Raw genomic sequence first — 23520 nt, 5'->3', positions numbered from 1 at the left:
ACCTACATGGGCATTGTTTTCCTAAAATAACATATACTATTGGAGTAGGTATACTTTTAATTTAGGGATAAAGTATCCAAAAGCATTTTTCAAAATACTGTAATGTTACTTACAAGTTGGCACCACCTAGTAAACAAAAATTAAACATTTCTTTTTCTTAATTTTTATTTAGAATGACACAAAATAAAAACACACACTACTTTTGGTGAAAGCTTTTTAAAGAACCTTAATATTTCAGGTATATTCTTACTAAGAATTTGTTTCACTCCTTAAAGCACATTACAGTAATCCCTCGCTATATCGCGCTTCGCCATTCGCGGCTTCACTCCATCGCGGATTTTATATGTAAGCATATTTAAATATATATCGCAGATTTTTTGCTGGTTCGCGGATTTCTGCGGACAATGGATCTTTTAATTTCTGGTACATGCTTCCTCAGTTGGTTTGCCCAGTTGATTTCATACAAGGGACGCTATTGGCAGATGGCTGAGAAGCTACCCAACTTACTTTTCTCCGTCTCTGTCTTGCGCTGACTTTCTCTGATTCTGACGTAGGGGGATTGAGCAGGGGGGCTGTTCGCAAACCTAGACGATACGGACGCTCGTCTAAAAATGGTGAAAGATTATCTTCACGTTGCTATCTTCTGTGCAAGCTGCTTCTTGAAGCGACATGCTGCACAGTGCTTCGCATACTTAAAAGCTCGAAGGGCACGTATTGATTTGTGCTTGTTTGTTTTTCTCTGGCTCTCTATCTCTCTCTCTCTCTCTGCTCCTGACGGAGGGGGTGTGAGCTGCCGCCTTCAACAGCTTTGTGCCGCGGTGCTTCGCATACTTAAAAGCTAAACAGCCCTATTGATTTGTTTGCTTTTTTTCTCTCTCTCTCTGACATCTGCTCCTGACTTGAAGAGGAAGATATGTTTGCATTCTTTTAATTGTGAGACGGAACTGTCATCTCTGTCTTGTCATGGAGCACAGTTTAAACTTTTGAAAAAGAGACAAATGTTTGTTTGCAGTGTTTGAATAACGTTCCTGTGTCTCTACAACCTCCTGTGTTTCTGCGCAAATCTGTGACCCAAGCATGACAATATAAAAATAACCATATAAACATATGGTTTCTACTTCGCGGATTTTCTTATTTCGCGGGTGGCTCTGGAACGCAACCCCCGCGATGGAGGAGGGATTACTGTATTCTTGATTTACAAGAGAGAGAGAGAGAGAAAAAATCAATTTCTCCTTTCAAAGCCAGGTAGTAAACTTGTTTGCTTCACAGCTGCTCTACCATATAATGGAATTATATCAAAATTATTGTGGTATGCAAATTGAAGACTTTGATCTTATTATGCAGATAACAAGTGTGAAGAAAAAAATAGTCCTCTTACAACGAACAGAAGGGCATGTATATGACAGCATATTATGTCATCAGAGTATGGGTCAAAGATGTGTCATCTGAATCTATCTCAATTTAAGCCAAATAAATATTACATAAAACCCACAACTATGGGAACAAACTTTTTAGAAGTATTCTTAAGTATATATACAATCATTGATACCAAAATAATACATTTCTTCAGAATAAAATATACAAAACATGAATGTAAGAAATGTGATCAAAGGATTATGTAAAAGGAAGTCTTAGTCCCTAATCAGGTAATAATATCCTTGCTATATAAAACTGCAAATTCATAAACACCTATTACAGTAATCTGAAAAAAGATTATAGCACCTGTATCCAAGGACTCTTGTCATGGGTGGCGGATGTCCAAGCATTAACAATTCCCTTGTTGTTAAGACGAGCCAAGTCAGGTCCCCAGCGCTGCAATCCTAGAAAACCATAGTGTACTGAAGAAGCAGTGATTTGAGATTCAGAGATCACACCTCCCTCCATTCCAAGGGAAGACACACAGCCTGCATTTAAATACAATTAGATGCATAGGATTAAAATGATGGTATTCCAAAAATTCTAAATAATTTAGAATAGTCAACACACATTTTTCCAATACCATTTTAAGTTACTTGCATCAAGTTAAAAAAAAATCTACATACTTACGCATTTGACAGTGCTTTCCCATGAAAGGTGAAGGGCATTTGCAAGAATATTCTCCATCCAGGTCCTGACACATGCCTCCGTTCTTGCAAGGCTGTGTCAGACACTCATTTACATCTGAAGTGCACATAAAACACAATCCTTCAGTGGCACAAAATATTTTTTAGTTTCTGAGTGTTAACTTTATGGTCACACATATACTAATGTACATCTTTGCTCAAGTTTCTATGAACTGCAATAAAATTCCACAACCTCACTGGCATTTTAGCAGTTTCAGTCACACTGTATTAGGGTGAAGAAATCTTGCACCTAGCTGTTCTCTGTACCTAACAGCAAAGTACAACAGCTCTCACACAGACATAAAAATAGACATTATCTAAATTTCAACAAAAACATTTTTTATGTTGTACACATGCAGAATTAATAATGAACACCTCTTCCAGTTTGGTTTCAAATATTTATTTAATTACCTTAAGAGTCAAAAACAAAAAAGTCATAACACTGTTCTTTATGGTTTTATTTACACTGTATTCAGGCAGTTGAATGAACTTCGGGAACAGCTCAGAAATAAAAAAAAACCATTGAATTAGGAGCCATTTGTAATAGATTAAGTCTACCAGGGAATCGACAATAAAACATTCTGTGTCTTTAATCACATAGCCTTTCAGTATTTCACAGGGTGGGTGCTGTGTTTATGTAATCTACATAAACATGGTATAACCAGTTCTCATATTATTTCCAGAAATATAACACCCACGTCCTCCTGAGAATGAAAAGTAGTAATATTGAAGGAAGCTAAATTGAATGGGTGTTCCTACCAAAAGATTATATTTTAGTTCCCTCATTACAGACCTCAGAAGCTTAAAAGCTGTGCCATTTCAATTCTGACTGGTTTCATTTTTAAAAGAACTAACCCACCAAAGTATTCATTTCAAATCAGGATGGAGGCTTCAGGATGGAGTATTGTGGCCCGTGAGATTTTAAAGAAGGAAGGCATGCCTATGTTTTAATATTTTTTTAATGATTGTTTTTAACATCCACTGAAAAACTTGCACTGCACTTTGTACTTTTGAGTTTTTGAACTCGTATTTTGTTTAAATAAAGCAGTAATGCACTTGCATCACCTCTTTTTGGCAGTGTGTGTCCCCATTTTCCTGGCTCATTCATAAGAAAGTTCAAAAGGAACTAACTAGAACTTTGATTAGTTTGCATCACGACCACTAAATTCTATAGAATTTTTAAAACAAAGCAGTGTACCCAGAAAAAATTAGGAGCCAATGCTATTTTTACCATATGGCCAGTGGATAAGAGCTGTGCTACTGATAAACATGAACAGAGAGAATTGAAACAAAACCAGCTGAATGCCACCACCACAACCTCAAACACATAAATGTCTCATAAAACACATATATGCCTCATAAAACCAGTAATTATTTTATACATGTACAGTACTTCAACTTTTCTACATACTAAATTCAAAATAATTTTTTTATTTTTTGGCCAAAATAGTTAATAGAACTATGGAATCCTCCAGGACACCTAACAAAATGATTCTCTTGCAGCCAATTTACCAGTTTAACGATCGGTACGTGTGCCTTTAAATAAGCTTATCTCAATTCCTGCTTTTCCTAGTGGCTTGGCTTGTTTTGATGGCCACTGCAAAACAATTTTATAGGAAAGTATATTCTTTAGAACTGAAATAGGTAATCAGTAGGTATAAAATGAGATTTGAGTATATATTATAAGCTGTTTACAATATTCATTTTTTTTAATATTTTTTTGTCAGATGAATGTAATCATCCTTTAAAGTGCAAAATGTGGATGTATTTGGAAAGCAGTGCTTGAAGTGGATATACAAGTGCTGATACCCTGTGTGTTACACTGCTGTATTAAGATGAAGAGTGAGGAGCAGTAGTTTTGAGCATGGCAACAATTTCTGTGGCTTCCCCAATAGAAATTCAAACACCTTGATCAAAGCCAGATACCGGGGTATTGTGCAATTTAAGCGCTGCAATCGTGTGGTTTGGTCAGTACTCCTTGTAATTTTAGTGCCACGACTGGAGGCTGCAGGTTGCTCCGTTTGGTTGCCAGCCTGGAATAACCCTCCTTTGACTCGTACTCCACACATAATGCTATATACACCATCCTTACTAACATGGCCACTGGGCTACAGAGGGTCAAATGTCAGTTGGGAAAAACCCGGATACAACTCATTGAGCCTCCCTCATTCGAACCCATGCTCACTGTTCTTATCCTTAAAAAATAATTTAATTAATTTACCTGTGATACCTGTTAAGCTTGATGTCCTATAGTTACTGGAATTTGCATAATTACCCTTGTTATATAATGCGATATTATTGGCCATTTTCCAGTCCATCAGAATTTCCCCAGTTCAGAGTGACTTCCTAAAAATTATGCATCAAAGGTTTATGCAGTATATGTATTTAATTTTGTGAATTTCCCCTTGGGATTAATAAAGTATCTATCTATCTATCTATCTATCTATCTATCTATCTATCTATCTATCTATCTATCTATCTATCTATCTATCTATCTATCTATCTATCTATCTATCTTCCTTACACCCTCAATGAGAAATATTTTCTGGTTCTTGTGATTTCTCTAATTTCAGCCTATTTAATTCTCAGCAGTACTTCTCTGTCTGCATTTCCAAATCACTCTGTGCCTCCTTAGTAAGTCCCTGTTACCGCTGGAAGGTTATCCACTTTCTCATATGTGAAGACCTCAGAAAAATACAACTTCAGAGGATCTGCTATTTCAATTTGTATATTTTAATTCCCATTTACTACTCCTGATACACTTCACCTCCTTCTTGACTGTTCCTATTCTACTAAAATACTGAAAGAATCTCTTTGGGTCATCCTTCACCTTATCTCTTTAACACTAGAATTACCAGAGTCTACGAAATAACTCGTAGATCCGGCCCACCTTAAAACCGTTCTCAGCTCTCTTTTGTCTTCTAAATGAGCCGATTAACACGAGCAGCAAGCAGACGGCTATTCCATCCCCCACCGCCGAAGAACGTTCACAAAATTTTCCCAGCTCATGCCTTGTGACTGAAGTACTGGAGTTTTAGAGTGGGAATAATAGATCGCTATTTGGAACACGCACATTTCATGTGTGTTCCATTTCTACAGTAATCTGTGTAAACACATTTTTAAAACAGAAACGTTTTTCATATTTTAGTAGTAAATGACAAAATGTAGGCATAAACTATATAATGTATGAAGCCTGAAGTCCAAAGATCAAGTAAACACTTTTACAAAAGGTTCAAGGATAATACAACAGCTTCCGTGGCGTAGCGGTAAGATTTGCTGACTTGTAATCAAGTGTCCCCGGTTTGATCCCCACTCACTCCTTATTTGCCATTTTCAGTAGTGAGCTGCTCTTTTTGTTAATATTATACAATACACACATACATTTGGTTTGCGTTTGTAACACACAGTGTGCATTTATAGGACTTGTAAAAGTTACCTTTTTTTTTTTTACTTTTATTCTCTCTAAATCATGATCACGATACATACTATTGCCCCAACCTAGGGATCTGATGCTGGAGATAACTGGAGATGTGAGTGGTGTTTTCAGACAATGGAACTGGACATTCTCTCATCTGGAGGGATAAAAGCTAACACACAAACGCTGGCGAATCTGCCTTCTTCGTATCTCACCGTCACTTGATTTTTTTTTATTCAGTTTTATTGAGTGTTCCTGCTCACGCTGAATTAGTGTGCACCTTATGGTGTATGATGTCAAAAAAACAAAAAACACAGACGTAGGTATATATGATATTTGGAATTATTCGTTTTATGATATTCGATAGTATGTATCGTGATCATGATTTAGTGAGAAGTAAAAAAAAAAAAAAAAGGTAACTTTTACAAGTCCTATAAATGTACACCATGTGTTACAGACGCAAACCAAATGTATGTGTGTACTGTATAATATTAACAAAAAGAGCAGCTCACTACTGAAAACGGCAAATATAGGAGTGAGTGGGAATCGAACCGGGGACACTTGATTACAAGTCAGCAAATCTTACCGCTACGCCACGGAAGCTGTTGTATTATCCTTGAACCTTTTGTAAAAGTGTTTACTTGATCTTTGGACTTCAGGTTTCATACACTGTATAGTTTATGCCTACATTTTGTCATTTACTACTAAAATATGAAAAACGTTTCTTTTTTAAAAATGTGTTTACACAGATTACTGTAGAAACGGAACACACATGAAATGCGTGTGTTCCAAATAGCGATCTATTATTTCCACTCTAAAACTCCAGCACTTCAGTTACTCCCAGATAATCAAACAAGGCATGAGCTGGGAAAACTTAGTGAACGTTCTGCGACGGTGGGGGATGGAATAGCCGTCTGCTTGATGCTTGTGTTAATCAGCATATTTAGAAGACAAAGGAGAGGTGAGAACGGTTTTAAGGTGGGCCGGATCTACAAGTTTTTTCGTAGACTCTGGTAATTCTAGTGTTAACTGGCTTTTAGCTTCTCTAATAAACATCTTAATGGTTGCCCTTGTTCTTATATACCCTACTATTAGCATTAGAGTTATTAGTCTTTTACCCCTTATGATTACTTACTCACTGCTCTTCCATGGTCTACTCTGTTCTTCCACTTCCTGCCCACATCTCCTCGCTACATACTAATAACTGCCACTGACTCAATATGCTCATCCCTGTCCTCGTGTGTTTACACTGTCTGTCATTTTTCCTCCAGGCCTGCACATCAAAAACCCTCATCCTCATGCCTGTCTGAAGGTCTAAGCAGCCTACAAACCAAGACTAGGACAGCCAAATGGAAATTAAGTAAATTAAAGAAACCTCCTTTGCTATTGTTGACTCTGCTACCTCTTTTCACACTAACTTGGCTGCCATCAGTGCCCAGCTCTCATCACCCCTTCTCTCTGAACAGCACTGCACAAATTTCTCACCTCTTTTCACATCCTACCATGTATCCTATAGAGGAGAAGGGTCAATGTTCAACTTGTAAACCACCTCACTAGAATATATTACTATACTGATGATCCCTCAAGAGGACCACATTGTCTCAGCCAGAATTTTGGCATCTCTAACTGATATCTAAACTTGGATATAATAACACCATCTCCCACACAACCAGTCAAAAACAGAGCTTGTTGTTATCCCAGCTTGTCCTTCTATTCAACACTCTCTCTGTAAAGCTCACCTCATTATCAGTAACATGTACCAATTTAGGTAGCATTCTATTTATTGCTTATTTATGGGCTACAGTTTGTAGTGAAGTATTTGTAGTGAAATGTGTGTTAAACTGTTTATTTAAATGGTAAAATGTTACATACTTCTGCTATTCTGTAGACTGATGTCAGCAGTACAATAAAAAGGTGTAAGTAAAACAGCAAAAAGAAAAAAAAACTTAAAACATTTTAAACAATGCGTTTTTCAATGAAAACGACAAGGTGTGGCACAGAAAGCAGAGATATGACAAAATATGTCAGGAGAGGAGACACAGAGAAATTCAATATAGCAAAAAAAATGTTGAACAGAAATACAACATTTTTATGTTACATTGACTGTAAAAGTTCAAGAACACTGGCTAGTGAAAGAATCTTTGTAATTGTTAGCAACAGAATATCCCAAATTCCATTTAACATTAAGTAGTTCAGTATCACACCACAGCAACAATCTCTGCATGCTACTTTCAAATTGTTTTTTGAAAGACTTACTGTTTTGGCAGTGTACACCAGTATAACCCTCTTTGCACCTACAGATATACTCGCTGAAAACATCTCCCCTGCGAGGACCTGACATTTCTTCACATTCTCCATCGTTGTGGCATGGGTTAGGGTTGCATGGGCCTGTGGATGAATTCATGCAAGCAGGTATTAGACTGGCAAATTCAAATGGCTTACCACACAAAAAGACTCTGAACATGCCAAAGAAAGACAGAACTGTTGAACTCTAGAAATGTAAATAATATTACTTAGAGGAAGTGAACAAGCAGTTGACCTAGATCTCCAGAACTGTAACATCTGACTTTTTTAAAACAAAATATAGATCCTCCAGAGGTTTATTTTCTCCGGGAATGCTGCTAACGCAACCTTTTCTTATTTTTGGGTTGTCAACTAGCCATACTTGTCTCTCAATGATGACATTAACGGATGTATATTGTTATAATATGCTTAATTTAATCAATTTGAAATGCTCCATTTTACATTTAACCTAAACTGTATTATTATGTGGGTACACTGAGTAATTTAACAGTAAACCAAGTAATGAGCAAGAAAAACCTGAACTGAACTATCCTGGCACCAGTACATCATAGGGTCCACCTATTCACACTCAGTTCCAAAAGGCCAATTTGGAGTTGCAAGTTAACCTAACTTGTGCATCTTTGGGAATATGGGAGGATAAGCAGAGTATCCAGATGAAAACCCCAACCATACACATGGGAAGAATGTGCAAACTCCACAGGGACAACATGTGGTTCAAACCTAAAACGCAGGATCTGTAAAGCTGCACCACTAACCTCTGTGCTATTGTTCTGCCCAAAGTATATAAATAATCTACACAAATTCTAAAATAATTTCAACATCCTTATAGTACTGTTGGAATAAGACAGCTGCGGTGGGCTGGCGCCCAGCCTGGGGTTTGTTTCCTGCCTTGCGCCCTGTGTTGGTTGGGATATAGCGGGTTGGATGATGGATGAATGGATTAATAAAACAGTGCCAGTCCATTATGCATATTAAAATAAAAAAATTATACACACACACACACACACACAGTTCACAAAAAGTAAAGGAACACAAATTACACATCGGATCTTAATAAATGAAATATTCAAGTGGAAAATCTTTACTAAGTAATACTGTATAATTCATTGAGAACAAAAAGATGTAACAATGGTCAACGGAAACCAAAATCACCAACCCACTGAGGGCCGGATTCAACATCACACAGAAAATTAAAGTCAAAAATTGAAATCCAACTGATCCAACTTGTGCGAATTTCATCATATCAATCATAATGCGACTCAGCTGTGTGTATGGCCCCTAAGTGCCTATATTCTCTCATGACAACATCTGGGCATGCTCCCGATGAGGTGGTGAATAGTGTCCAGGGGGATCTCCTCCCAAACCTGTATCAGGGCATCAGTGTGCTCCTGGACAGTCTGTGGTACTACTTGGTGGCGTTGGATGCACCAACACATAACATCCCACAGCTTCTTAATTGAATTCAGGTTTGGGAAACGTGTGGGCCAGTCAATGGCATCAATGCCATTGTCATTCAGGATCTGCCTATACACTCTGGCCAGATGAGGCCGGGCATTGTCCTGTACCAGGAGAAACACAGGATTTCTTCTCCGCACCTAACTGCAGTCAGGGTACCGTTGCCTAGCACATGGAGATCTGTGAGACCCTCCAAATATATGTTTCCCCAGATCATCACTGACCAACTGCCAACCCAGTCATACTGGATTATGTTGCAGGCTGCATAACGTTCACCATGGGTGTCTCTAAACTCTTTCACGTCTATCAGATGTGCTCAGTGTCAACCTGCTTTAATCTGTGAAGAGAACACGGTGCCAATTGTGGAGCTACCAATTGTGGTATTCTCTGGCGAATGCCAATTGAGCTGCATGGTGATGGGCTGTGAGCACAAGTCCCACTAGAGGACGTTGGGCCCTCATGGAGTATGTTTCTGACAGTTATTTCAAAAACATGCACACCAGTAGCTACCTGGAGGTCATTTTGTAAGGCTCTGGCAATGCTCCACCTGTTCATCCTCACACAAAGGAGCAGATACCAGTCCTGCTGCTGGGCTGATAATCTTTTACAGCCCTGCCCATCTCTCCTTATGAAAGTCTCTCTCATAGTATCTCTTCTAAGCTCTTGAGACTGTCTGGGAGACAGCACATATGGATGTGCCATCTTGAAGGAGCTGAACTACTTGTGCAATCTGAATCACCTGCAGGTACCACCTCATGCTACCACTAGTGACAAGGACTCTAGCAAAATGTAAAACTAGAGAAGAATCAGTCAGGAAGGATAAGGACTGAGCAATTGTGTTCGGTGTGTTTGTGTGCATACATACATACATACATTCATACACACACATATATATATATATTATATATATACACACACACACACACACACATATATACATATACACACTGTACAGTGCATCCAGAAAGTATTCACAGCGCATCACTTTTTCCACATTTTGTTATGTTACAGCCTTATTCCAAAATGGATTAAATTCATCTTTTTTCCTCAGAATTCTGCACACAACACCCCATAATGACAACGTGAAAAAAGTTTACTTGAGGTTTTTGCAAATTTATTAAAAATAAAACTGAGAAATCACATGTACATAAGTATTCACAGCCTTTGCTCAATACTTTGTCGATGCACCTTTGGCAGCAATTACAGCCTCAACTCTTTTTGAATATGATGCCACAAGCTTGGCACACCTATCTTTGGACAGTTTCGCCCATTCCTCTTTGCAGCAACTCTCAAGCTCCATCAGGTTGGATGGGAAGCGTCGGTGCACAGCCATTTTAAGATCTCTCCAGAGATGTTCAATCGGATTCAAGTCTGGGCTCTGGCTGGGCCACTCAAGGACATTCACAGAGTTGTCCTGAAGCCACTCCTTTGATATCTTGGCTGTGTACTTAGGGTCGTTGTCCTGCTGAAAGATGAACCGTCGCCTCAGTCTGAGGTCAAGAGCGCTCTGGAGCAGGTTTTCATCCAGGATGTTTCTGTACATTGCTGCAGTCATCTTTCCCTTTATCCTGACTAGTCTCCCAGTCCCTGCCGCTGAAAAACAACCCCACAGCATGATGCTGCCACAACCATGCTTCACTGTAGGGATGGTATTGGCCTGGTGATGAGTGGTGCCTGGTTTCCTCCAAACGTGACGCCTGGCATTCACACCAAAGAGTTCAATCTTTGTCTCATCAGACCAGAGAATTTTCTTTCTCATGGTTTGAGAGTCCTTCAGGTGCCTTTTGGCAAACTCCAGGCGGGCTGCCATGTGCCTTTTACTAAGGAGTGGCTTCCGTCTGACCACTCTAACATACAGGCCTGATTGGTGGATTGCTGCAGAGATGATTGTCCTTCTGGAAGGTTCTCTCTTCACCGAGGACCTCTGGAACTCTGATAGAGTGACCATCGGGTTCTTGGTCACCTCCCTGACTAAGGCCCTTCTCCCCCAATCACTCAGTTTAGATGGCCGGCCAGCTCTAGGAAGAGTCCTGGTGGTTTCAAACTTCTTCCACTTACGGATGATGGAGGCCACTGTGCTCATTGGGACCTTCAAAGCAGCAGAAATATTTCTGTAACCTTCCCCAGATTTGTGCCTCGAGATAATCCTGTCTCGAAGGTCTACAGACAATTCCTTTGACTTCATGCTTGGTTTGTGCTCTGACATGAACTGTCAACTGTGGGACCTTATATAGACAGGTGTGTGCCTTTCCAAATCATGTCCAATCAGCCGAATTTACCACAGGTGGACTCCAAATAAGCTGCAGGAACATCTCAAGGATGATCAGGGGAAACAGGATGCACCTGAGCTCAATTTTGAGCTTCATGGCAAAGGCTGTGAATACTTATGTACATGTGCTTTCTCAATTTTTTTATTTGTAATAAATTTGCAAAAACCTCAAGTAAAATTTTTTCACATTGTCATTATGGGGTGTTGTGTGTAGAATTCTGAGGGAAAAAAATGACTTTAATCCATTTTGGAATAAGACTGTAACATAACAAAATGTGGAAAAAGTGATGCGCTGTGAATACACAGACACACAAACATACATATACAGTGGTGTGAAAAACTATTTGCCCCCTTCCTGATTTCTTATTCTTTTGCATGTTTGTCACACAAAATGTTTCTGATCATCAAACACATTTAACCATTAGTCAAATATAACACAAGTAAACACAAAATGCAGTTTGTAAATGGTGGTTTTTATTATTTAGGGAGAAAAAAAAATCCAAACCTACATGGCCCTGTGTGAAAAAGTAATTGCCCCCTGAACCTAATAACTGGTTGGCCCACCCTTAGCAGCAATAACTGCAATCAAGCGTTTGCGATAACTTGCAATGAGTCTTTTACAGCGCTCTGGAGGAATTTTGGCCCACTCATCTTTGCAAAATTGTTGTAATTCAGCTTTATTTGAGGGTTTTCTAGCATGAACCGCCTTTTTAAGGTCATGCCATAGCATCTCAATTGGATTCAGGTCAGGACTTTGACTAGGCCACTCCAAAGTCTTCATTTTGTTTTTCTTCAGCCATTCAGAGGTGGATTTGCTGGTGTGTTTTGGGTCATTGTCCTGTTGCAGCACCCAAGATCGCTTCAGCTTGAGTTGACGAACAGATGGCCGGACATTCTCCTTCAGGATTTTTTTGGTAGACAGTAGAATTCATGATTCCATCTATCACAGCAAGCCTTCCAGGTCCTGAAGCAGCAAAACAACCCCAGACCATCACACTACCACCACCATATTTTACTGTTGGTATGATGTTCTTTTTCTGAAATGCTGTGTTCCTTTTACGCCAGATGTAACGGGACATTTGCCTTCCAAAAAGTTCAACTTTTGACTCATCAGTCCACAAGGTATTTTCCCAAAAGTCCTGGCAATCATTGAGATGTTTCTTAGCAAAATTGAGACGAGCCCTAATGTTCTTTTTGCTTAACAGTGGTTTGCGTCTTGGAAATCTGCCATGCAGGCCGTTTTTGCCCAGTCTCTTTCTTATGGTGGAGTCGTGAACACTGACCTTAATTGAGGCAAGTGAGGCCTGCAGTTCTTTAGACGTTGTCCTGGGGTCTTTTGTGACCTCTCGGATGAGTCGTCTCTGCGCTCTTGGGGTAATTTTGGTTGGCCGGCCACTCCTGGGAAGGTTCACCACTGTTCCATGTTTTTGCCATTTGTGGATAATGGCTCTCACTGTGGTTCGCTGGAGTCCCAAAGCTTTAGAAATGGCTTTATAACCTTTACCAGACTGATAGATCTCAATTACTTCTGTTCTCATTTGTTCCTGAATTTCTTTGGATCTTGGCATGATGTCTAGCTTTTGAGGTGCTTTTGGTCTACTTCTCTGTGTCAGGCAGCTCCTATTTAAGTGATTTCTTGATTGAAACAGGTGTGGCAGTAATCAGGCCTGGGGGTGGCTACGGAAATTGAACTCGGGTGTAATACACCACAGTTAGGTTATTGTTTAACAAGGGGGCAATTACTTTTTCACACAGGGCCATGTAGGTTTGGATTTTTTTTCTCCCTAAATAATAAACACCATCATTTACAAACTGCATTTTGTGTTTACTTGTGTTATATTTGACTAATGGTTAAATGTGTTTGATGATCAGAAACATTTTGTGTGACAAACATGCAAAAGAATAAGAAATCAGGAAGGGGGCAAATAGTTTTTCACACCACTGTATATATTATATATATACACATACACACACATGATACAGTACCTGCTAAATAATACAAAGTGTACACGACTAGAGAGTTCACCCTAATTGGGGATCATCAGGTGTATGCACTTTTATTTCCTCTTACGGACATCAAACCTTGGATGTCAGCACCTGACGCAGCTGGTTCACTGCTGAATGTATCTCTCTATTATAATAAAAAAATCTTGGAAAGAGAGACGAGACATGACTTTCTCAGACACTTTCACATCCTGCAAGACAAGACTTTGCGCCAAGAGATTTAACCACACCCGGGGCCGGAAATAAAAGACAAAAAGTAGATGACAAAGTAGAACGTCGTAAAGAATTCAAAAACATTGGCGCGATACACATGCAGAGCAGGTTAGAGAGAATGCAAGTACGAAAATTTGAAAGTCTCAAAATAATGATAGAAAAGATCGCATTAGCACAAACAAACGGAAACTATTACTCAGTGAAATAACGGAAAAGCGAAAAGAGATTGAACATATTGTTCAGAATTAAACTTTAAGTTGGAGACTTGTAGATCATATATAATTCATGTTGCTATCAGGGAAAATCAGTGTTTCTTCCCAATGAAGAGGCATATCTGCAAGAATTAAAAGATTTGTTGTTTGGTGAAAGTGAAAACCACATATGCAATCAGCAGAGAAGTGAAGTTGCTGGAGCGTAGCAAAATTTCAAGCCCCGCAAGACAAGACTTTATGCAAAGAGATTTGGAAAAGTCCTATCCATATCTAAAACATTTACAACTATGCACACGGTTCAATCATTTCTCATTTGTGTGAATGCTATTGTCAGACACAGTTTGTGTAGAGAGAAAGAAGCGATATTCACTCATGGGCAGTTATGCGGTGCGTTGTCACGATGTAATTCCAAACATGGAATCAAAATTCAATGCGATATTGACGAAAAGGTAAAAGCGAAAGGAGATTGAATATATGGGCATAGGTGACATGACAGAAGTATGTATATATTGTTTGGTTTAAACTTTAAGTCGGAGACTTGAAGATTGTCTAATTCGTGCTGCCAATAGGGAAAAGTTGTGTTTCTTCCCAATGAAGAGACCTATCCGCAGGCATTAAAAGTTTTGTTGTTTGGTGAAAGTGAAATCCACATATGTGAGCGGCAGAGACGTGAAGTTGCTGGAGCGTAGCACAAGCAGGGGGGTTGGCGAGCAAAGCGAACAGGGGGCAAAGCCCCCTAGTATATAAATAAAACACTTGGAATTAATGTCATATTATTAGTCTTTTTCCAATGCTCTGTATTTGAGCACTACAATAATATTCATTGAGTGAATCAGCTACATTAATATGCTTCGAATTATTTAATTCTGAACAATCAATATTTCAAAACAATTTCTTTCTAAAGTCTTACAATACTTTATTTGTTAATCATTTAACAATGCTTTAGCAGTTATGATTTTCTATATATAATAGTAAAGGATTTTAAATGGGTAAATGCATACATTCTCAAGCCCCTTTTAATCCAATTCAGGATGACAGTGGTTTAGAACCTGCAGCCATGGGTAAGATGTGATCACCATCCCTTGACAAAGCACACTCATGCACATGCGTACACACACACTCACTATCAAATTTAAATTACTATTTAACCTAACATGCATGTCTTTGGAAAGCAAAAAAGAATTATCCAAAGGTAAATCTTTGTAGACATGTGGAGAACATGAAAGACAATGAACCTGGCATGGTATTCAAACTCAAGATGCTATATAAATTTGCTACATAAAATTGTGTTATAAATTGAAGCTTTTTCATATATATTTTAAAAATACCTTCTCTGTCCTTGCAACTTACAATAGGGCTGAGGGGTACATGGGTCCACAGATAAATGAAAAAGCCTAAAAATTTACCATATACATCCACTTTGAAGCCACAGACTTTTCAATTCAAGAAAATATGCCTATGAGGCATCTTTTTGATAATGAAAGGAAACTACAAATAATTTTATTATTACAGATTCTTGGTACTATTTTTCTTGATGCAAGAATACATCTCCAGTTTACTTCTTTGCTCAAAGCCTCCATTATGGGTGGAGTTATGACAACCCAATCAAGCCCCCAGGCGCTAAGCTATATTCTACTTATAATCCTACTTCTGCAATTCTTTTATATCAAGTTGTGTTCTGCCATGGCTTGTAATAACAGACTAACATCATATATTACTTTTTTTCTAAACGGCACTTACTTTTCACCAACTACATGCTGTGCTATTTTATACAGCTGACAGAACAAGATTCATGCCAAGGGACAACATAATTAATAGAGCATAACTTTCACTGTACTTTATACAAATAATAAATCTAAACTGAACTAATAACAGTCCATCATTGTATTTTTAAGAAAAGCCTTAGATATTTGAAAGGGCTGAGCCACCTGCATGTTGCAGTTCCTGTGGTGTGTTTTGCACATGCCAAATAAATAAACCCCTCAATCCATAAATACATGGGGAGAATGTGTAAAATGCATGCAGACCCTGGCACACTGAGGCAAGAATCACAATTCGGTATAAAAGGAGCTTTGTGAGCAGTTTGGAGCAGGGTGGGTGCTTTGGGGGCCCACACAAGGCATTTAGGATACACTTCTGATGTATGTCCTGACTGCTACAGCCTATCAGCCATGATGCAGTAGCAGGAGGATAGAGTGACATATCCCAGGTATGCAGAGTGAGGTATGAGCAAACAAAAGGCCATAGTAGCTGGGAGTGTGTGTCCAATGAAGAAATCAGAAAGTCCATTTTAGTACCACATCACTGGCACTCAGCCTAAAGTGGGTAATTCCATTCCTCTGTCTCTGAAATATGCCACAACTGGTCAAATTCCAAAGTAAATCCATAACCCTGTCCCTGAAAGATGCCATGGAGCAAGAGGAGCAGCAGAGTAAAGTGCATTGTCTTCCTTAAAAATGGCTATATGTCACAACAATGTTTTGCTTTGTGCACATTTTCCATTTTTAAACAACATACAGGTGCTGGTCATAAAATTAGAATATCATGACAAAGTTGATTTATTTCAGTAATTCCATTCAAAAAGTGAAACTTGTATATTAGATTCATGCATTACACACAGACTGATGTATTTCAAATGTTTATTTCTTTTAATGTTGATGATTATAACTGACAACTAATGAAAGTCCCAAATTCAGTATCTCGGAAAATTAGAATATTGTGAAAAGGTTCAATATTGAAGATACCTGGTGCCACACTCTAATCAGCTAATTAACTCAAAACACTTGTAAAAACCTTTAAATGGTCTCTCAGTCTAATTCTGTAGGCTACACAATCATGGGGAAGACTGCTGACTTGACAGTTGTCCAAAAGACGACCATTGACACCTTGCACAAGGAGGGCAAGACACAAAAGGTCATTGCTAAAGAGGCTGGCTGTTCACAGAGCTCTGTGTCCAAGCACATTAATAAAGAGGCGAAGGGAAGGACAAGATGTGGTAGAAAAAAGTGTACAAGCAATAGGGATAACCGCACCCTGGAGAGGATTGTGAAACAAAACCCATTCAAAAATGTGGGGGAGATTCACAAAGAGTGGACTGCAGCTGGAGTCAGTGCTTCAAGAACCACCACACAGAGATGTATGCAAGACATGGGTTTCAGCTGTCGCATTCCTTGTGTCAAGCCACTCTTGAACAAGAGACAGCGTCAGAAGCGTCTCGCCTGGGCTAAAGACAAAAAGGACTGGACTGCTGCTTTCTGATGAAAGTAAATTTTGCATTTCCTTTGGAAATCAAGGTCTCAGAGTCTGGAGGAAGAGAGGAGAGGCACAGAATCCACGTTGCATGAGGTCCAGTGTAAAGTTTCCACAGTCAGTGATGGTTTGGGGTGCCATGTCATCTGCTGGTGTTGGTTCATTGTGTTTTCTGAGGTCCAAAGTCAACGCAGCCGTCTACCAGGAAGTTTTAGAGCACTTCATGCTTCCTGCTGCTGACGAACTTTATGGAGATGCAGATTTCATTTTCCAACAGGACCTGGCACCTGCACACAGTGCCAAAGCTACCAGTACCTGGTTTAAAGACCATGGTATCCCTGTTCTTGATTGGCCAGCAAACTCGCCTGACCTTAACCCCATAGAAAATCTATGGGGTATTGTGAAGAGGAAGATGCAATACGCCAGACCCAACCATTCAGAAGAGCTGAAGGCCACTATCAGAGCAACATGGGCTCTCATAACACCTGAGCAGTGCCACAGACTGATCGACTCCATGCCACGCCGCATTGCTGCAGTAATCCAGGCCAAAGGAGCCCCAACTAAATATTGAGTGCTGTACATGCTCAAACTTTTCATGTTCATACCTTTCAGTTGGCCAACATTTCTAAAAATCCTTTTTTTGCATTGGTCTTAATTGATATTCTAATTTTCCGAGATACTGAATTTGGGACTTTCATTAGTTGTCAGTTATAATCATCAACATTAAAAGAAATAAACATTTGAAATACATCAGTCTGTGTGTAATGAATGAATCTAATATACAAGTTTCACTTTTTGAATGGAATTACTGAAATAAATCAACTTTGTCATGATATTCTAATTTTATGACCAGCACCTGTATACTCTCTTTTAATATGTATGAACTCTCAAGAGGGATCAATACTCAATAACATTTTTGACTTAAAAAAGGGGACATAAGGCTTTTTCATTCACTTATGGACCCATGTACCCTTTAGACCAATTGTAAGAAAAGTTATAAAAAATGCATAGGTTAGAACACAGCGACATCCACCACCACATTTAACCTGAGGTATACTTTTGTAGTGGCATGCACTTCGGTCTCATAATCACCTCAAAGTGAACTTTATTGTCATCTCAACCATATACAAGTATACAGATAGACAAAATTGCGAAGCTCAGGGTCCACAGTGTAACAACATGACGTGCAAATAATAAATTAAAAATAGAATTAAAATTTAAATTCAAAATTAAAACAAACAAGACAAGACATTGTGCAAAGACGACACAGAAGTAGCAGCAATATTGATGTGTAAGATATGTAATATAATAAATAAATAATAAATAATAGATATACAGTTAGGTCCATAAATATTTGGACAGAGACAACTTTTTTCTAATTTTGGTTCTGTACATTACCACAATGAATTTTAAATTAAACAATTCAGATGCAGTTGAAGTGCAGACTTTCAGCTTTAATTCAGTGGGGTCAACAAAACGATTGCATAAAAATGTGAGGCAACTAAAGCATTTTTTTTAACACAATCCCTTCATTTCAGGGGTTCAAAAGTAATTGGACAAATTAAATAACTGGAAATAAAATGTTAATTTCTAATACTTGGTTCAAAACCCTTTGCTGGCAATGACAGCCTGAAGTCTTGAACTCATGGACATCATCAGATGCTGGGTTTCCTCCTTTTTAATGCTCTGCCAGGCCTTTACTGCAGCGGCTTTCAGTTGCTGTTTGTTTGTGGGCCTTTCTGTCTGAAGTTTAGTCTTCAACAAGTGAAATGCATGCTCAATTGGGTTAAGATCAGGTAAGTGACTTGGCCATTCAAGAATTTTCCACTTCTTTGCTTTAATAAACTTCTGGGTTGCTTTGGCTGTATGTTTTGGGTTATTGTCCATCTGTATCATGAAATGCCGCCCAATCAATTCGGCGCGCACAAACCGAAAGGGAAACTGGCTTGTTCCTATACCGAGTGTGTGGTCGTGCACAGAGGCAAAAGTTTGGCGAACTTTTTGGTCATAACCCGCTTTGTGCGAGATGTTCGTGAACTGAGGTTCCACTGTATTAGGCTCGTCATGTGTAAAATTATAACATAGTTTGACGTTTAATAGGCTTTTTCTTAACACCTCCCATTATCCGACATTTTCGCATATCCGACGTTCTGCCGGCCCATTTATGTCGGATAAGCGAGACTCTACTATACTCCTAACAGTCTCCACATGTAAACCGTTGATGCTGAGTGGGATGTGGGCTGGATGTGATTTTCTGAAGTCCACGATTCTCTCTTTTGTCTTGTCGACATTGAGAGATAGATTGTTGTCTTCACACCATGCAGACAGCCGTTCCACCTCATCTCTGTATGCTGTTTCATCATCCCTGCTTATCAGTCCCGGCACCGTCGTATCATCCGCAAACTTGATGATGTGGTTGGCGTTGTGTGTGGCTGTGCAGTCGTGAGTCAGCAGGGTGAACAGCAGTGGATTAAGCACGCAGCCCTGTGGTGCTCCAGTGCTCAGTGTGATGATGCCAGAAGTGTTGCAACCCATCCCAACTGACTGGGGCCTCTCTGTCAAGAAGTCCAGGATCTAATTGCAGAGGGTGGTGTTCAGGCCCAACCTGCTCAGTTTTACAACCAGCTTTGGAGGGATGATTGTGTTGAAGGCAGAGCTAAAGTCTATGAATAGCATCCTGACATATGTGTCTTTTTTATCCAGATGTGTCAGGGAGAGGTGAAGGGCAGAGCGTATGGCATCCTCAGCTGACCTGTTTGAGTGGTATGCAAACTGAAGAGGGTCAAGGGGGGCAGGGAGATTAGTCTTTATGTGTGACATGACTAACCTTTCGAAGCACTTCATTATGATTGCCGTGAATGCAACTGGTCGGTAGTCATTCAGGCATGTCTCTGATGACTTCTTCGGCACTGGTATGACAGTGGTCGACTTGAAGCATGTTGGGACTGACGACTGGCTCAGAGATGTGTTGAAGATGTCTGTGAGGACACCAGCCAGTTCACTGGCACATTCTTTGAGCACACGACCAGGTATGTTGTCAGGTCCTGCAGCCTTGCGTGGATTGACTCTGGATAGAGTCCTCTTTACGTCAGTTATGGAGAGACAGAGTACCTGGTCAGTGGAGGGAGGTGTTGCTTTTCTCGCAGGCTCTTTGTTCTGTACCTCAAACCGTGCGAAGAAGTTGTTCAGCTCATCCAGAAGGGAGGCATCACCATCACTGCTGTGTGGGTTGGGCTTGTAGTTTGTAATTGTCTGAACACCCTACCACATACAACGTGTGTCTCTGGTGCTGCTGGAGTGTCTGTTAATCCTCTGCGCGTATGCCCACTTAGCTCTCCTTATAGCGCGAGACAGGTTGGCTCTGGTCACCCTGAGAGCAGCCTTGTCTTCAGATCTTAAGACTGCATTTCTGATCTTGAGCAGCTTGTGCACTTCTCTCGTCACCCAGGGCTTTTGGTTGGCTCTTGTGGTAACATCCTTGGTAACAGTAACATCCTCTATGCATTTGGAGATGTAGCCAGTCACAGAGTCTGTGTACTCCTCCAGATTGATGGAGTCACCAACCATAGCATCCATCCATCCATTTTCCAACCCGCTGAATCCGAACACAGGGTCATGGGGGTCCGCTGGAGCCAATCCCAGCCAACACAGGGCACAAGGCAGGAAACAATCCTGGGCAGGGTGCCAACCCACCGCAGCCAACCATAGCAGCCTCCCTGAAAATGTCCCAGTCTGTCAATTCAAAGCAGTCTTGGACAGCTGAAACAGCACCAACTTGCCACACTCTGATGTTCTTGCGGGCTGGTTTAGTGCACATCAGCAGGCACTTGTATGCAGGAACCATAAAAACCCTGATATGGTCTGAACAGCCAAGGTGTGGGTGGGGTAGGGCCGGGCCTTGTAGGCGTCAGGCGCGCTAGCTCGTGTAAACATTGTCCATACAGCTTCCCCCTCTAGTAGCAAAGTTCACATTCTGGAAGAATTTTGGGAGAAATTACTTCAAGTTGGCCTGATTGAAGTCTCCAGCAATAATGAAAAATGCCTCTGGGTGAGTGGTTTGCAGTTTGCTGATGATCTCGTACAGTTCCACTAGCACCTGGTTAGCATTGGCGCTAGGCGGGAGGTAGACAGCAACCACCAGTACACAACTGTATTCCCTCGGCAGGTAGAAAGGCCAACACCTTACTGGACACCTGGACCTCATTTTGATTGTTGCCCCAGTCTGTCTGTGTGGAATGTACATGTTCATCCAGGAGGGTTTTCTCTTATTAATCCTGTTTTCTCTCACATCTCAAAGATATGAATCTATCCTTAACTGGTAACTCTGAATTAAACAGATATGAATGTGTGTGTCATGCTGTATTTCCAAGTGCAGATCATTATGCCACAGTGAATGATATACTATTCACAGAATAAATGTACACATTGCATTAATATACATTGAATATATTAAAAGAGTGATACCGCTGACATTCTTTTCACAGGTGACTCCAGAAAAGCCATCCATACAGACACAGAAAAAAGGATCATCAGTAATGCTTCCCACACAAGTTCCTCCATTAAGGCAGAGGTTAACTTCACAGTAGTCACCTACAAATAAACCAAGAAAAAGTTCTCACAGGAATATTACTCAACAGTGTAAAACGGGTAACCTTTTTAAAAAGAATATGCTGTAGACTCACACATTCAGTAATACACAGGGAATTTTCCTAGTCAGTCAATTGCATAGCAGAGCTAATCTTTGTTAGCCACATTCAAGGATTATTAGCAAGAAAAGCAGAAGATACACATTTGAAGAGCATATCTTAATGAAAGAAGACAGTAAAATACAAACATCCAATCCATTCACAAAAATATTTTAATTACATTCACAAAAAAACATTTTATTTATGCCAAAAGGGCATGTGAATTTTATTGCTGCCAGTTTTCAGCAAGAAACCAATAACAAGAACACTACAGTAACATGTACAATTCACATTACTTGTGTAACTTTGCAGTTTATTTAAAACTAAAAAAAAAAACTTTAAATCAAAAACATGTATTTTTTGGGATGAGGTAGTCTTACACTAAATGCTCCTGTTCCTGTTGTTAGTAATGTTCTGATTGATCAGCCACCGATCTATATCGGCCAATTATTCACTACAAAAGACTTAATCAATGATCGGTAAATTGACCAATCACAAAAAATGATTTTTTTCAGCATCTTCTTTTCTAAGCTTTAAGGTAATTTAGTTGTAGTGCTCCTTTACACAAGGACATTACGGTAGTTGAACTACCGCAAGTCCTTTTTTCCTGCAAAACTTCCTATAAACACTGAGTAAGCCAGACTTTACCAGAGAGACAGAAAAGACTGAAACATTAGCCTTTACATTAAAGAAAGTGGAGTAAGAAACTGAGAAAAAGGAATCTGAAGAGTCATCCATGCATTTTGTCAAATGGCAGAAAAAGCTACTTTAATGAATTCAGGCCTTTTCATTTTGTCCTTTAATTAAAATGAACACTACTTGTTTGAATTCAGGTAGTGAGCCAATTTGCACCAGTATGGTCACCACACATTAGGTATTAAGTGGTGACGGCTTGAGAGATAGTTAGCTAATCAGATACAAGGGACGATTGGGAGTCAGAATGACCAGGCCGTGGTAGGCAATGCAGCCAGGACATCGGGACACACCCAACTCTTTAAGAAGGATGCCCAGGGATCTTTAATGACCACAGGGAGTCGCAAATGACGGCTCTATTTTTACAGTACAGTGTCCCCATGACTGCACTGGGGTATTGGGATCCACATTCAGACCACAGGGTAAGCATCCCCTGCTGTGTTAACAGTGTTATCACAGCACCCTTTACATGACGCATGCCGTCTTAATCTTTCACTTCCTTTTCACAATAGTTATAATGTTATTGTGTCAAAGAAATAAAAGAAAAACTCTTTCAGGAGGCAGAGTTGAGTCAAGTACAGTTATTTCTCAACAGTCTTCCAAATGGATTTATTCCAACCTTGGCCAGAAACCGATATCCACAAAAAAAAGCACTGCTAGGAAATTCAACGTCTTTTTTCAAAAACCTTTTGCAAGTGCCGCTCTCCATGGTAATCCAACTTTATTTATTCAAGGCCACCCACTTGAAACAAGGTGAAATGTGGTTAACAGCAGAATATTTCTATAACCCTCCAAATTGCATTTTTCCTTTTTCTCCCTTTACCTCTTCTTTTTAAAAGGTGAGCTTCCTTTACTGATGTCACCATGACAAGTATGGTAGGTCTCATAACTCAAAAATACGTGAGGATTAAAACATTTT

At 39.7% G+C, this 23520-nt stretch overlaps 1 protein-coding gene across 4 annotated transcripts in view; it reads right to left on the bottom strand.

The window, feature by feature from the left end:
• Window positions 1-23520, bottom strand: part of LOC114667240 (EGF-like repeat and discoidin I-like domain-containing protein 3) — a 742682-nt gene that overhangs the window by 684245 nt on the left and 34917 nt on the right. For 3 of the 4 annotated variants that reach the window (XM_051920824.1, XM_028822465.2, XM_028822464.2), the window contains exons 2-5: window positions 21688-21813; window positions 7774-7905; window positions 2047-2160; window positions 1723-1904 (exon numbers count right to left, since the gene is read on the bottom strand). In XM_051920824.1, coding sequence (XP_051776784.1) covers window positions 1723-1904; window positions 2047-2160; window positions 7774-7905; window positions 21688-21813 — 554 coding nt within the window. The remainder of the gene's footprint in view (window positions 1-1722; window positions 1905-2046; window positions 2161-7773; window positions 7906-21687; window positions 21814-23520) is intronic. The other variant, XM_028822466.2, reaches the window with a different exon arrangement.

This window comes from Erpetoichthys calabaricus, chromosome 17, assembly GCF_900747795.2.
Source record: "Erpetoichthys calabaricus chromosome 17, fErpCal1.3, whole genome shotgun sequence".
NCBI classification, from domain to species: Eukaryota; Metazoa; Chordata; class Cladistia; order Polypteriformes; family Polypteridae; genus Erpetoichthys; species Erpetoichthys calabaricus.
Note: the sequence above shows the minus strand (reverse complement) of the source record. Positions and strands in the feature narration are given on the sequence as shown.